Genomic DNA, 14,139 nt, shown 5'->3' with positions numbered 1-14,139 from the left:
ACTGTTACGCTGTGCCTCGAGCTTCCTCTCTTTTTAGGCATTCGCCCCGACAAACCGACCACCCTCTGTACAACAGCGTTCGTTCGCTTACCTCCAAAAGATCGAACCTTCGTGGAATATACCTCAACGGCAACCGTGCCTGATGGCGGCTATGTCGTCGCACCTATTCCTGATGCCCTCCTGGCGCGCGACATCTCTGTGCCACACTCCGTCGGAACCCTTGCCGCTAATCGGATGTGTCTCCACGTTATCAATTTTGGCTTGACGAAGCAAGTTCTACCTGAACGCATAGTGGTGGCAACGCTCCGATCAGTAACAGAAGACCACGTCACCGCTTTTGCAGCCGACCCGTCTCCAGATTCTCCTGATTACCCGCAGGATACCTTGAACCTCGACGGCCCATTACGTCCCATGGTCGCTCCGGACCTCGCGCCTGAGCAAGCAGCCGCATTATATTGCCTTTTGCTTTCGTACCGCGACATATTTTACTCTGACAATTGACCGCTTGGTCAGACGTCCCTCGTTAAGCATTGGATAAACACTGGTGATGCTGTTCCCATTCTCTGCCGACCATATCGCGTATCCACGCCTGAGCGGCAAGTTATTCAGCAGGAAGTAAGCAAGATGCTCGCCAGAGGCATTGTTGAGCCCTCGTCCAGTCCTTAGGTGTCGCCGGTTGTGCTCGTCAAAAAAAAAAAAAAAAGATGGCAAGTGGCGTTTTTGCGTTGATTACCGTTACCTAAACCGAACTACTAAAAATGATGTTTACCTTTTACCACGAACCGACGACACTCTTGATTGTCTTCACAGTGTCAAATACTTTTCGTCCATCGACGATCGATCTGGTTATTTGCAGATTTCCGTCGATGAGCAAGACCAAGAAAAGACCGCTTTCGTCACTCCAGATGGCCTCTACAAATTCAGGGTTATGCCGTTCAGTTTATGCGATGGCCCCACCACGTTCGAACGGATGATCGACTCTCTGCTTCAAGGTTTCAAATGGTTACCTTGCCTTTGTTACCTTGACGACGCCCCCCTTATGTTTTCTTCTACATTTGAGACGCACCTGGAGCGCGTCGCAGCTATCCTTGACGTCTTCCGCAAGGCTGGGCTCCAATTAAACTCATCGAAGTGTCACTTCAGGCGCCGACAGATTACAGTGCTAGGCCATCTAGTCGATGCTTCCGGAGTACAACCCGACCCGGAGAAGGTTCGAACAGTAACGGCTTTTCCTGCACCTCAGTCTGTCGAAGACGTCCGGAGTTTTGTGGGGTTCTGTTCTTATTTCCGAAGGTTCGTGAAAGATTTTGCAGCAATCGCTTGACCACTTACTGAATTTCTGAAGAAATAAGTGCCTTTTACGTGGGGTTTCCCTCAGGCTGGCGCATTTTCACGCCTTATCACGGTTCTCACCAGTCCAACGGTCTTGGCCCACTTTGACCCGTCCGCACCTACAGAAGTCCTAACCGATGCCAGTTGTTATGGGATCGGCGCCTTCTTATCACAAGGCCAACAGGGACACGACAGCGTTATAGCCTACGCTAGCCGGCTCCTGACACCCGCAGAGCGCAACTATTCAACTACCGAGCGCGAACGTATTGCCCTCGTCTCGGCTGTTTCAAAGTTCCGGCCACACTAATATGGCAAACCCTTCTCAGTAATCACAGACAATCATGCGCTCTCTTGGCTTTCGTCACTCAAGGATCCTACTGGCCGGCTAGGTCGTTGGGCCCTCCGACTACAAGAATATCCCTTCACCGTGACTTACAAGTCGGGAGGCCAACACCGGGACGCAGATTGCCTCTTTCGCTACGTCGTCGGAGACGCCACCTCTACGTCTAATACTGACACAGACGGTTGTGCTCTCTTTGTTTTCCACTGCTCCATGTCGCCGACGAGCAGCACCATGACCCGTCCTTGCGTATCATCATTGACCGTCTGGAATCGTCACTTGCCGACAGTTCCCTTCACTTATTCACACTTCAAGATGGCGTACTCTACCGCCACAACGTTCGCACTGACGGCCCTGCATTACTTTTTGTGATCCCTAAACACCTTCGCTTGGCTGTTCTCGATGGATTTCATGACCTCCCCACTGCCAGTCACCTCGGTGTGCCACGTACCTACGACTGCATGCGCCGACGCTTCTTTTGGCCAGGGCTTGCTCGCTTCGTTCGAAGATATGCAGCTGCGTGTGAGAAATGCCAGCGACGCAAGACACCATCGACGCTCCCTGCTGGCTACCTTCAACCACTCGACATTCCCGCGGCACCATTCTTTCGGGTTCGTTAGGACTTACTTGGCCCTCTTCCTCTTTCTACCTCTGGGAACAGGTGGATCGCAGCGGCCACGCGTTACACCACGCGCTAGGCCATCATCCGCACGCTTCCTAGAAGCTGCGCCACAGATGCCGCCGATTTTCTTCTACGCGACGTGATTTTATTACATTGAGCTCCGCGAGAACATCTCACAGACCGTGGCCGGACATTCCTATCAAAAGTTGTCGCGGACATCCTGCAGTTCTATGCCATGAGGCACAACCTATCCGCGTCATGGCATTCGCAAACAAATGGCCTCACGGAGCGTCTCAATCGCACTCTCACAGACATGCTTGCGATATATGTCTCTTCAGACCACACTGACTGGGACCTCGCTCTACCGTTTGTAACGTTTGCTTATAATTCCTCGCGCCATGACACCGCCGGTTATTCCCCATTTTTACACATTCCATACACATATTTTAAGAGGCATTTTGTATCTCACTTCCAATATATATATGAAGAAGCTTCACTTTGATCTCTCTGTAAACGCCCAAACCCTGCGCCATGTGCACGGAATGTGCTTCGCAGAACAAAAGCCACAGTGAAACTATGCAGAACACTTTCCGGTATTCTAAACAAATTGTTCTCCTTGGAAAAATATGTTATGTGTCTATGTCAGCATGAACATATCCCTATGAATGTACAGCATGATTTCAGATCGCATACGCAGAAGAAATGGACATTACCCTAAAGCATACTTAAGGTGGTAGGAGAAAATCGTGTGCTTTTAACACGTATGTATATAAGACGCAGTTTGAAGCACTGAAGCACAACTGAAGCACAATTCATAATGCTCAAATCGCGGTTATTCGACATTCATTTTGCATTGAAGCCATCAGTTTGCAAGGCCTTGAATAGAGCCGTTGTCAGCTTCGACGTCACGACAAAATCCCTGGTTATTCAACATTTTTCAGCAGGTTGATCATTCTTTTGATGACAGTCTCCGTGGTAACAAGGTGGCTTTAGCGCTTCGGCAGCGCCTGTCACATTACGACGGAAATTCAGAAACACTTGTGTCATTTGCGGGTGCGCGTTAATAACTGCACGCGGCCACCAATAATCCGTAGCCCTCCATTACTGCGCCCCTTCTAATTCACAGCAATTTCGGGATTCTAAGCCTCAAAATATAAATTTTATAGCCACGTGTCGATTTCTTTCCCCCCTTTCTATTGTTAACCTTGACGGTGCTGTAGGTATAGTGACGGTAGCTAGACGCAAAGTCCCATGCCCCTGACGGGTGAAGAGGTGAAAACAAGCTAGCGTCTGCAAAGCCGTCATGTTTGCGATATTTGCAATTCAGTTACGGTAGGCTCAAGGACAGAAGCACCCACTCGCCTTGCTGCTTCACAATAAACGCTGAATCAATAACTACAATTCATTTTTCCGCGCACCACGGGTGACTAGAATCACTTGGCTTTATGGCAAAGTATTCGCACTTTTGTACCATTGTGTGCACATGCTGTGTTCATTATTTCATTCTGCTTGTTTTTGCGTTACCTGCTTGCGCCACGTATCCACAATATGTATTTAACAAATAAATAAACAAATGTACAGCCCCTTATTTATAGAGTTCTTGTTAGCTTGAGGCTCGTATATAATACAGCTCACTTACTCACGAGCCATTTCCGTGTAGTGACTATGGAATAAACGTCAAGCTTTCCGGTTACCCGAACATGACTGACGGCGTGGTAAACAGCGCATACTAAGAATCAGGAAAGTTTGCATAATTTTGTACAAGAGCTCTCACCTTTTAGGGCACTTTTCATACTCTGCCAGGCGCTAACCGCTTCGTTTGCTACACTCTGAAACAAGAAAATGCATGAAGAATAATATTAGAGCAGTACAACTTTTTATGTGCTCTTTTGTAACTAAGTGGGCACATGATGCGACATATGATGAAAATACGTAATCAACACACCAAACATATTATAAATTAAAAGTGATTTGTTGCATATTGCGCGAATTCTTAGTAGACAGTAACATTTTCAGTTTTATGCACTGGAGACAATAAAAAATTCATAACCCCTTCCAATCTGTCAAGAAGGACGAGCAGCGAAGCCGTGTTGCGTTTTACCTGAATGAACGCATTTATGTGTATATAGGTAATAATAATAATAATAATAATAATAATAATAATAATAATAATAATATAATAATAATAATACCAATAACAATAATAATAGCACCTCTGTCATATCACCGTTTACAAAGCTACTTGCTCGTCCTGGCGACTTTTCAAATTGGACTCAAGCCTGAGACAATGCCTTCACTATCTTACGACGTCTGCTTGCCTCACCACCCATTCTGCACCATTAGAACCCCACTGCACCAACCGAGTACACACGGGCGCCAGCGCCGTCGATCTAGGTGCAGTGCTCGCCACACGCAAACCAGGCTTTTTGTGAGTATGTTGTCGCTTATGCTAGACGCTCCCTCACTAAGGCGGAATCCGACTACTCGGTAACTGAAAAAGGGTTTCTCGTGAATGTGTCGGCGATAAGTAAGTTTCCGCCCTACTTATAGGCCAAACCTTTGATGTGGTAACTGACCATCACGCATTGTGTTGGTTGGCATCCTTGAAGTCTCCTTATGGTCGCCTCAGACGTTGGGCTCTTCGCCTGCAAGTATTTGACCTTCGCCTGGTGTACCGATCGGTGCGAAAGCCCTCTGACGAAGGTGCGCTCTCCCGATCTCCCGTGAAATCGACTGCCGAACCGCATTCAACGGGTGCCTTTCCCTTGGCTGCACTTACCGCTTCAGACATCCCTTCTGAACAGCGAAAGGACCCCTGGACTTCCTGAACGTACTTTCTGTTCCACCAACTTCTGCACACGCACGTGCATTTCGCCGCCAAGCCACGTATTTTACGATACGCGACGAACTACTATATCGTAGCAACTATCAACCGTGCGGCCGTGATTGGCTGCTCGTAGTCCCTAGCCACTAGCGGTCCAATGTCTGCGCATACCTTTACGCTCACCCTCACCATGTTCAAGCTGGTGCGCCGAAAACGTATGAGCCGCTGCTACAACGTTATTACTGATAGCAAGGTTCGTTACAGCGCAACACAAGACGAGGACAAATGAAGGCATAACACGACTACAGGGTGCTGACTCTCAACTGATATTTTATTGAAGATATTGAATAACAGTATATTTAATCAAAGATGGAGGAGACATAATGCATGGAAAACTGGCAGCTCCCTATACGAAGTGTTTATCGACTGCAATGGTCCCAGAAAACTGGAAGAATGCAAACATTATACTAATTCAAAAAAGGGAGACCTTAAAGAATTGAAAAACTACAGGCCCGCTCACTTACTCCCACTATTATATACAATATTAACCAAAATAATCTCGAATAGAATAAGGGCAATACTGGACTTTAGTCAACCGAGGGAACAGGCTGGCTTCAGGAAGGGATACTCTACAATGGACCACATCCATGACATTAATCAGGTAATCGAGAAATCCACAAAGTACAATAAACCTTTCGTTAAGGCTTTCATAGATTACGAGAAGGCATTTGATTAAGCAGAGATATCAGCAGTCATAGATGCATTATGTAATGAAAGAGTACAGACTGTTTACATAAATACCTTGGAAAGTATCTACGGAGATTCCACAGCCACCTAATTATACACAAGAAAAGTAAGAAGATACCTATAAAGAAAGGGGACAGACAAGGAGACACAACCTCTCCAATGCTATTCACTGCGTGCTTGGAAAAAGTATTCTAGCAGTGAAGAAGAAGATCGGCAGGCTAAACTCCAATATTCAAATTGTTAACTCCCTTAGTATTGTATTTTGCACCTGATTTAACCTCCCGATTTATGGCCAATCCCACACTGTGGGTATGTGCCAGGGCCACACAGGACAACAACAACAAATAAATCCCCGTTGCTATCGTGTGGCTCGTACCCAGTTTGCTCTCGGGCTTTGGCCTACCTGCTGGTGCTGCTTTTGTCGCTACTGCTACGCCCTTTGCGATTGGCGGATCTGCTGGGCACAACAGAAGTTCTGTACCTTCGCAATAGGACACTGCATCCTGTCTTCATTAGGCGGGAGAATGACCACCACAACCACAACCCGCTTCTGACTACCGTGGTCTGCCCCGGCCCGATGCGTCAACACAACCCATCCATCTTCAGCGGTGCCGAAGTCCATGACAAAGAAGATTGGCTCGGTGACTACGAAAGGGTGAGCATTTATAAGCACCGAAACGACACCAAAAAACTGAATTACGTGTCGTTTCATTTGAGTGGTGTCGCCAGCGTGTGGCACTGCAACCCCGAACGTGATCTTACTACTTGGACAGCTTTGAAAAGTAACGTGATGGAGGTATTCTGGCACATCGCCGTTCGCAAGCTTCGCACCGAGCAACGTTTGCGTGATCGTGCGCAACACGGCCGGGAGACATGTAGCAGTTATGTCCGGGGACAGTCTCTGAACTCGTCAGTCTCTGTCCAAGCTTCGACGAACTACGCAAACAACTCATAGCCACCCGCCAATCTCATCCACAGGCCCCTTCAAAGTCGAGCTTGGCTGTTGCCCCGGATAACACTTCGCTAATGCTACAGATCAAGGAGTTCGTCCGTGAAGCGATGACTCGTCAGCTTTCTCTGATTCCACCTACACACGGCCAGCCGAGCTCTTCGTTGGCGCCCGCTCTCCAATCTGTCATCATGGAGCAGGTAGCCGACCACTTTTCGCGTTCTCTCCAGCAGGCTCCGACTGCCGCTGCCCCGACGCACGCCGAAGTCGTTATGAGGCCTGCACCACCGACCTACGTCCCCTTTCGCCCGTCTTTGCGCCCGCGCGCATCCACTCCAGTCCGGCCACTGGTGCAGTATGCACGACCTCAAGACCATTGGCGCACGGAAGACAATATTCCGATTGGTTTTTATTGTGGCTGTGCTGGACACGTGGCACGTCACTGTCGCCTTCTTACAACAAACGTCCCCAACAATGTACGTCCATATGCGCCACGTTTCCAATTACTCTGCAAGTATTTGGACACTTTTGAGTCTCCTCCTGCCGTCGAAACCGAATTCTGCGCTCGCCGTTCACCTCCTCACTGCCGCACCCTTTCCTTCATACACCGTCGGCGTAGCCCTCTTCGCCAGGAAAACTAAAAATCGCAGTTCAGGGAGTGAGAACTGCGGTGTCAGCGAAATGTATAAGGCCTCAGACTTCCCCGAAAAACGTTATTGAAGTCGGAATAGAAGGAACATTGACGCTAGCAGTTCTAGACACCGGCGCTGCACTTTCAGCGATAGATGCCCGAGTGTGCCGCAAGATAGAAAAAGTGACGACGCCTCTTTCTGGACTGTCTCTTCGAACTGCCAACGCGCAGCACGTCGAGCCATCCGGCGCCTACACCGCTCGTGTCGTAATTCAGGAGGTGATCTATATTATAGAATTCATCGTGTTGCCATCATGTTCACATGACGTCATATTATGTTGCGGCTTTCTCTCCACACATCATGCGATCATTCACTGCGCCCGCGCTGAAATCGAGCTGTTTCTGTTTTCGACCGATATTATCACTGACAATAAGGACCATTGTCGCAAAATCGCTGTTTGAGACGACACCGCTATACCTGCCTGCTCTTCCACTATTGTCAGTATCTCTTGTGAATCTGTAGATGACGGCACAGTACTCTTCGCTCCGTCCGAACTCTTAGTTCGCCGCCGTTCACTAGCACTGCCGTTCGCCGTCCTCGAGTTCAAAGCTGGCGCCTCTCTCATGTGCGTCTCCAACTCATCGGCTGAACCAATTACTTTACGCCGCCGTGAAAGCCTTGGCAGAGCAGAGCCACTGACCTCATCTTCAATATTTGGCACGACGGACGACTCCACTTATCTTGCTGCTCTCGAGGCATCGCCTCCTAAGTCACTGCCGCGTTCTTTTACGCCAGCTGTTGCCAGTGAACTTACGACGACACAGCGCGACGAACTTCTTCGCTTGCTCCAAGGCTTCTCTTCGTCTTTTGACTGCCAAGCAACATCACTCGGCCGCACAATGACTGTTTCGCACACTATCGACACTGGGAGCCATGCACCAATTCGACAGCGTCCCAACCGAGTATCGGCGACTGAAAGACGCGTTATCAATGACCAGGTGAACGATATGGTTAATCGTGGTGTCATCCAGCCTTCTTGTAGTCCTTGGGCATCACCAGTCGTCCTAGTTAAAAAGAAAGACGGCACCATACGATTTTGTGTCGATTATCGAAGGCTTCACAAGATTACTCGAAAGGATATATACCCGTTGCCACGTATCAACGACACAATTGGCTGTTTGCAAGGAGCGGAGTTCTTTCCTTCTTCGATCTCCGCTCTGGCTACGGGCAGGTGCCCATGGTTGTCGCTGACTGTTCTAAAACCGCGTTTGTAACAGCAGACGGCTTGCGAGAATTCACTGTAATGCCGTTCGGTCTGTGCATCACGCCCGCCACCTTTGGACGCATGATGGACGGCATCCTGCGCGTCCTGAAGTGGCATACTTGTCTCTGCTACCTTGACGACGTTGTCGATTTTTCCCGTGTTTTTATGACCCATCTTCGCCGTTTACATCAAACTTTGACCTGTCTCTAGAATTATGCTATCCAGCTTAATTTAAGAAGTGCCTATTTTCCGTTAGAAAACTGACTACACTAGGCCATGTTGTCTCCAAAGAAGGCATTCATCCTGATGCTGCTAAACTTCGCGCCTTATCCGAATTACCGAAGCCCACTAACTCGAAAGCGCTTACGCAGCTTCATTGGCCTATGCTCCTATTTTCAACGTGTCGCTCGCAATATCGCTACTGTTATTGCACCACTAATCCAAGTCCGACAAGGCGACAATGAACTCTCTACTCGTTCGGAAGCCTCTGATGACGCCTTTACGACTCTTCGTCGCCTACTCACGTCTCCACCGATCTCGCGCCATTTTGATCCACGCGTACCTACTGAACTTCACGCTGGAGTCAGTGGGATCTGCCTTGGTGCCGTGCTCGCACAACGTAAAAGACTGATGCCGAATACGTGGTCGCTTATGCCAGTTGTACCCTCACAAAACCTCAGCGCAATTACTAAGTAACAGAAAACGTGCCTGGCTATCGTATGGGCTCTTCAGCAGTTTCGCCCATATCACTACGGTCAATCCTTTGACGTGGTGACGGATCATCACGCTCTTTGCTGGTTGTCTAGCCTCAAAGACCCGTCGGCTGCCTCGCTCGGTGAGCATATTCCCAATCCAGGAATACAATATGCGCGTCGTGTATCGCTCTGGATGCAGACACTGATTGTATTTCGTAAACTTGAAGCATATGGAATAACTGGCCCGGCCCTAGCCTTCTTAAAAGTTATTTGACTGATAGGGAATTTATTGTTTATGCGTGTGAAACTTTTTTCAGTTCTAAAAAACTAACCAAAGGGCACCAGAGGGCTCAATACTGGGGCCTTTGCTTTTTTTCTGTTTACTATAATGATATGCCAGACGTCAGAGACTTAAGTCATTGCGTTCTATATGCTGACGATACAGCTATATCTATAGCTGATAAGTGTTTCTCTTCTCTACCAAGCAAACTAAACAAGACTCTTTACCACCTAATGAAATGGTGCAATTACAACAATCTAGTCATTAATCCATCTAAAACCAATTTTTTAGCATTCCATTCGCACCAAAAGTCACTAATTATTCCTCCTTCGTAAACCTTAGGCAATCCTTCTATTCCTATTAGCGACTCTCTTTCATTTCAAGGTGTTATCCTAGACAGCCAACTGAAGTTTCACCTGCACATCAATCATGTCAAGCTGAAGTGCGCTTTTGGTATCCGTGCGCTTATCAAGGCACGACACTATTTTTCTCTTTGTGCTTTGCTTTCATTCATTCACACATTAACTACAGATTAATCGTTTGGGGTAATGCATATCTATGTTATTTGTCCTCAGTTCAGCATATACAAAATTGAGCAATCCGTATCCCCGCCCACAATTCACCTAGCTCTAATGCTGTCGGCCTGCTTGAGCAGTAGAAAATTTTAATGTTTTATGAATTGCATGGTTGCCAGCTGACATTTCAATATATTCAAAGCAGTTGCCTTAGAAATAGAAGGCCGACTAGGTTCGCCTCTAATTATAATTCGTTGTTACCATCCGTTCGCACAATGGTAAAAAAAGTCTACTTTCGCTACCATTACAGTTTGGAATCGTTTTTCTGCTTCGCTCAAAATACTATCTACATTTCAGAGAAAAGACGGGGAACACGGGAGATGGAAATTGAAGACAATGAGCAAAACGTGAACAAGGTGAATGCAAGAGCCAACGTTTCGACAAGTGGACCTGTCTTCTTCAAGGCGACATATGCTTTCCTTGCCACAGTATATATAGGTGGGGTTCTTCTAAAGGGGAGGGGGTGTGAGGCGGGAGGACGCGGAAACGTTTCTGCGTCCTCCCGCCTCACACCCCCTCCCCTTTAGAAGAACCCCTCCTATATATACTGTGGCAAGGAAAGCATATGTCGCCTTGAAGAAGACAGGTCCACTTGTCGAAACGTTGGCTCCTGCATTCACCTTGTTCACGTTTTGCGTATCCCCCTCTCCTTTTCCTTTCCCCCTTCCGTCCTTTTTTTTCGCCTTTTTTTTTTTGTCAGCCGGCGTGTCAGACGCCCTTGACACCCCAGCTAACGCACGTGTGTTGACAGACTGGGGAGGGGGTGGGGGGTTCCTGGCCTTAACCTTGTACACAGAGTTCCTTTACTCTCAATTCGACACGCTAACACATTTTCCCTCGTTTCCGTGTCCTCCCGCATCACACCCCCTCCCCTTTAGAAGAACCCCACCTGTATATACTGCGGCGAGGAAAGCATATGTCACCTTGAAGAAGACAAATCGACTTGTCGAAACGTTGGCTCCTGCATTCACCTTGTTCACGTTTTGCTCATCGTCTATCTACATTTCAGCGTTCCAAAACTTCGCTAAAAATTTTTCTGCTAACCTCTGATAATTTTTCATAATAAATATATGTATGTTCATAGTCACCTAACTAATAAGTACCACTGTTTTTTTTTTTTTTTTGCAGTATTCACATTGCACCACATTTTTTTTCTCTTTGTTCTTTGTTTTCCTCTTTGCCTTTAACAATTGTATAATTTTTGTCACTTCCATTCTTATTTCTCTTACACCGCATCGATTAGAGCATAGTTTGTCCGGCTTTTCATTTTTATTTACTTTCGTTATCATTTGCTTTTCTTGCAATTATTATATTATTCTGCTATCCACTGTTAAGCTGCCAACAATTTTACAATTCGGTTGTAGTTTCTAACCGAGGGTCCCATTTTCTATATTATTACTTTAGGACCCTCATATATATATTACCTTTATGTGCCTATGTTATGCACATGAATGAACTTCAACTCTGACACCGATGCTCTCTCGCGCTTCCGAGTTACTTCAGACAGCCTGAAGTCACTCCTTTCTAAATGCCAGATTATTCACCGCACTATTACTGCTTATCATCCAAAGACCAATAACTTAATAGAACGATACAACAGAAGTTTTGGTGACATGCTATCAACGTATGTTGCGACTGACCACTCCAACTGGGTTCTTGTACTTCAATTCATCACATACGCATATAACAGTGCCTCTCAAGCCCACTACCGTATTCGCACTATTATTTCTGCTTTACGGCGGCCATCAATTCAGCACCATTGATACGATTCTCCCGTACCGGCCGGACCCTGCTGAATGCACACCTGTTTCTACGGGCGCTCAGTACGCCGAGAAATGGCGAAAAATGGCCCGTTTTTTGACATCTGCTTAACAGTGCCGCCAAAAAGAGCGCCATGACTTCACCTCACCCACTCACCCCTTCCCAACGGCTCCCTCGTGTGGCTATAGGTCCCGCCTATTGCTGCTTCTGGCCTTTCGCCCGAGCTCCTCCCGAAGTACCACGGACCCTACTGCGTGGTTGCGCAACCATCACCAGTCAATTGCGTGGTTGAACCCGTATCGCCATCTCCGGATCTGCGTCGTCAGGGGCGAGAGACTGTGCACACTGAATGGCTTAAGCCGTATTCCAATCCGCTCAGCTCTTCCTAGGTCACCAGGAAGTTTACTCTTCAATTCCGGGGGTGATTGTGAGCAAGAAGATCGGCAGGCCAAAAAGCCCCTTTGCCATCGCGTGGCTCGTTCACAGTTTGCTCTCTGGCTGTGCCCTACCTGCTGGTAATGCGTTTACAAAGTTATTAAACTTCGAAGGTTTAGTGTAAGGATCGACGGCGAATATCTCAGCAACATTCGATTTGCCGATGACATTGTTATATTCAGCAACACTGCATACTGGTTGCAACAAATGATATAGGGCCTTAAACGAGAGAGCTTAAGAGTGGGGTTGAAGATTAATATGCAGAAAACAAAGACAATGATGAATAGCCGGGCAACAGAAGAAGAATGAAGGATCGCCACTTAGTCCAGATCAATTAATGACAGGAAAACCTGATCAAAAGAAGGAAATTTATTGACGAATAAGAATGGGTTGGATCGCATCCGGCAGATATTGTCAACTGCCGACTGGAAAAGGAGCGTGTACAGTCACTGCAATTTCTCGGTGCTGACATATGGGGCAGATGCTTGGAGACTGACAAAGAAGCTTGAGAACAAGTTAAGGACGGCGCAAAGAGCGAGGGAACGAAGAATGCAAGGCGTAGCGTTAAGAGAAAGAAAGAGGGTGGTTTGGATGAGAGAGCGGTCGGGTATGGCCTATATTCTAATTGACATTCGGAGAAGAAAATGGAGGTGGGCAGGTCATGTAATGCGCTGATTATGACGATGGTGTCTACCACACAGACGTATATATATATATATATATATATATATATATATATATATATATATATATATATATATATTGTGAGACGAGGTTTAGGCAGCCAGCCTCTCCTTTATTCTCCCGAGTGGGAGCCCCACCACCAGGCCCCGAAACAGTGATGATGAGTATGTACAGGTGTGAATATGAAGAATATGAATAATGCTCACACTAATTTCCCCAAGCGCGCAAGCGGCCAGCCAGGCCGCTACTTAGTCAGGAGAGGAACGCCGAACGAACCGTTTGAGCCACGAAACGTGAACGATCTCTGCACCACGATAACGTTGGTCCGAAGAAACGTCTACGGGAATAACGCAATAGTTCACGGGGGAAGATTGTTCATTAATAATGTAGGGTCCAAGGAAGCGGGATTCAATCTTCTCACACAAACCGGGTGTATGGATGGGCGTCCAAATGAGCACTTCCTCTCCAGGACGAAAGGAGACGTCGCGACAAGGGATCTCGTAACGTTGCTTGCGATCTAGCTGACTGACTTCTGTGTTGAAGCCAGCACGCTGACGACATTCCTCAAATCTCGAGACGAACTGTTCGGGTATACTGGCCGAGGTGTTAGTTGGAGCATTCAAGAAAGCGGCGTCGATGTTGAATGTCGGGGAACGGCCGTAAACGAGGTAGAAAGGTGAGTACCCCGCAGTTCGTTGGATAGCGGTGTTGTGAGCAAAGGTCACAGAAGGTAAAATTTTGTCCCAGTTGTCGTGGTTTGGCCCGATATACTTTGATATCATAACTATTAGTGTGCGATGAAACCGCTCTGTTAAGCCATTTGTTTGAGGGTGATATGCGGATGTCGTCTTATTAACTTTGCCACAAGCTCCGACTACTTCGGCGATAATTGTTGACATGAAAGCCTTGCCGCGGTCGCTTAACAGTACACGATGTGCTGCATGACGCAGCACAATGGCATCCAGAAAGAAGGTGGCATCGTCGGAGGCCGAACTAGAG

General features: G+C 47.4%; 1 protein-coding gene across 1 annotated transcript in view; it reads right to left on the bottom strand.

The window, feature by feature from the left end:
* The window catches only part of LOC129381681 (uncharacterized), a 186,718-nt gene that overhangs the window by 93,503 nt on the left and 79,076 nt on the right, over positions 1-14,139 (bottom strand). Inside the window, exon 6 of the mRNA XM_055064723.1 lies at positions 4,069-4,123. Within this exon, the coding sequence (XP_054920698.1) occupies positions 4,069-4,123 (55 nt within the window). The remainder of the gene's footprint in view (positions 1-4,068; positions 4,124-14,139) is intronic.

This window comes from Dermacentor andersoni, chromosome 11 (genome assembly GCF_023375885.2).
Source record: "Dermacentor andersoni chromosome 11, qqDerAnde1_hic_scaffold, whole genome shotgun sequence".
Classification (NCBI taxonomy): Eukaryota; Metazoa; Arthropoda; class Arachnida; order Ixodida; family Ixodidae; genus Dermacentor; species Dermacentor andersoni.
Note: the sequence above shows the minus strand (reverse complement) of the source record. Positions and strands in the feature narration are given on the sequence as shown.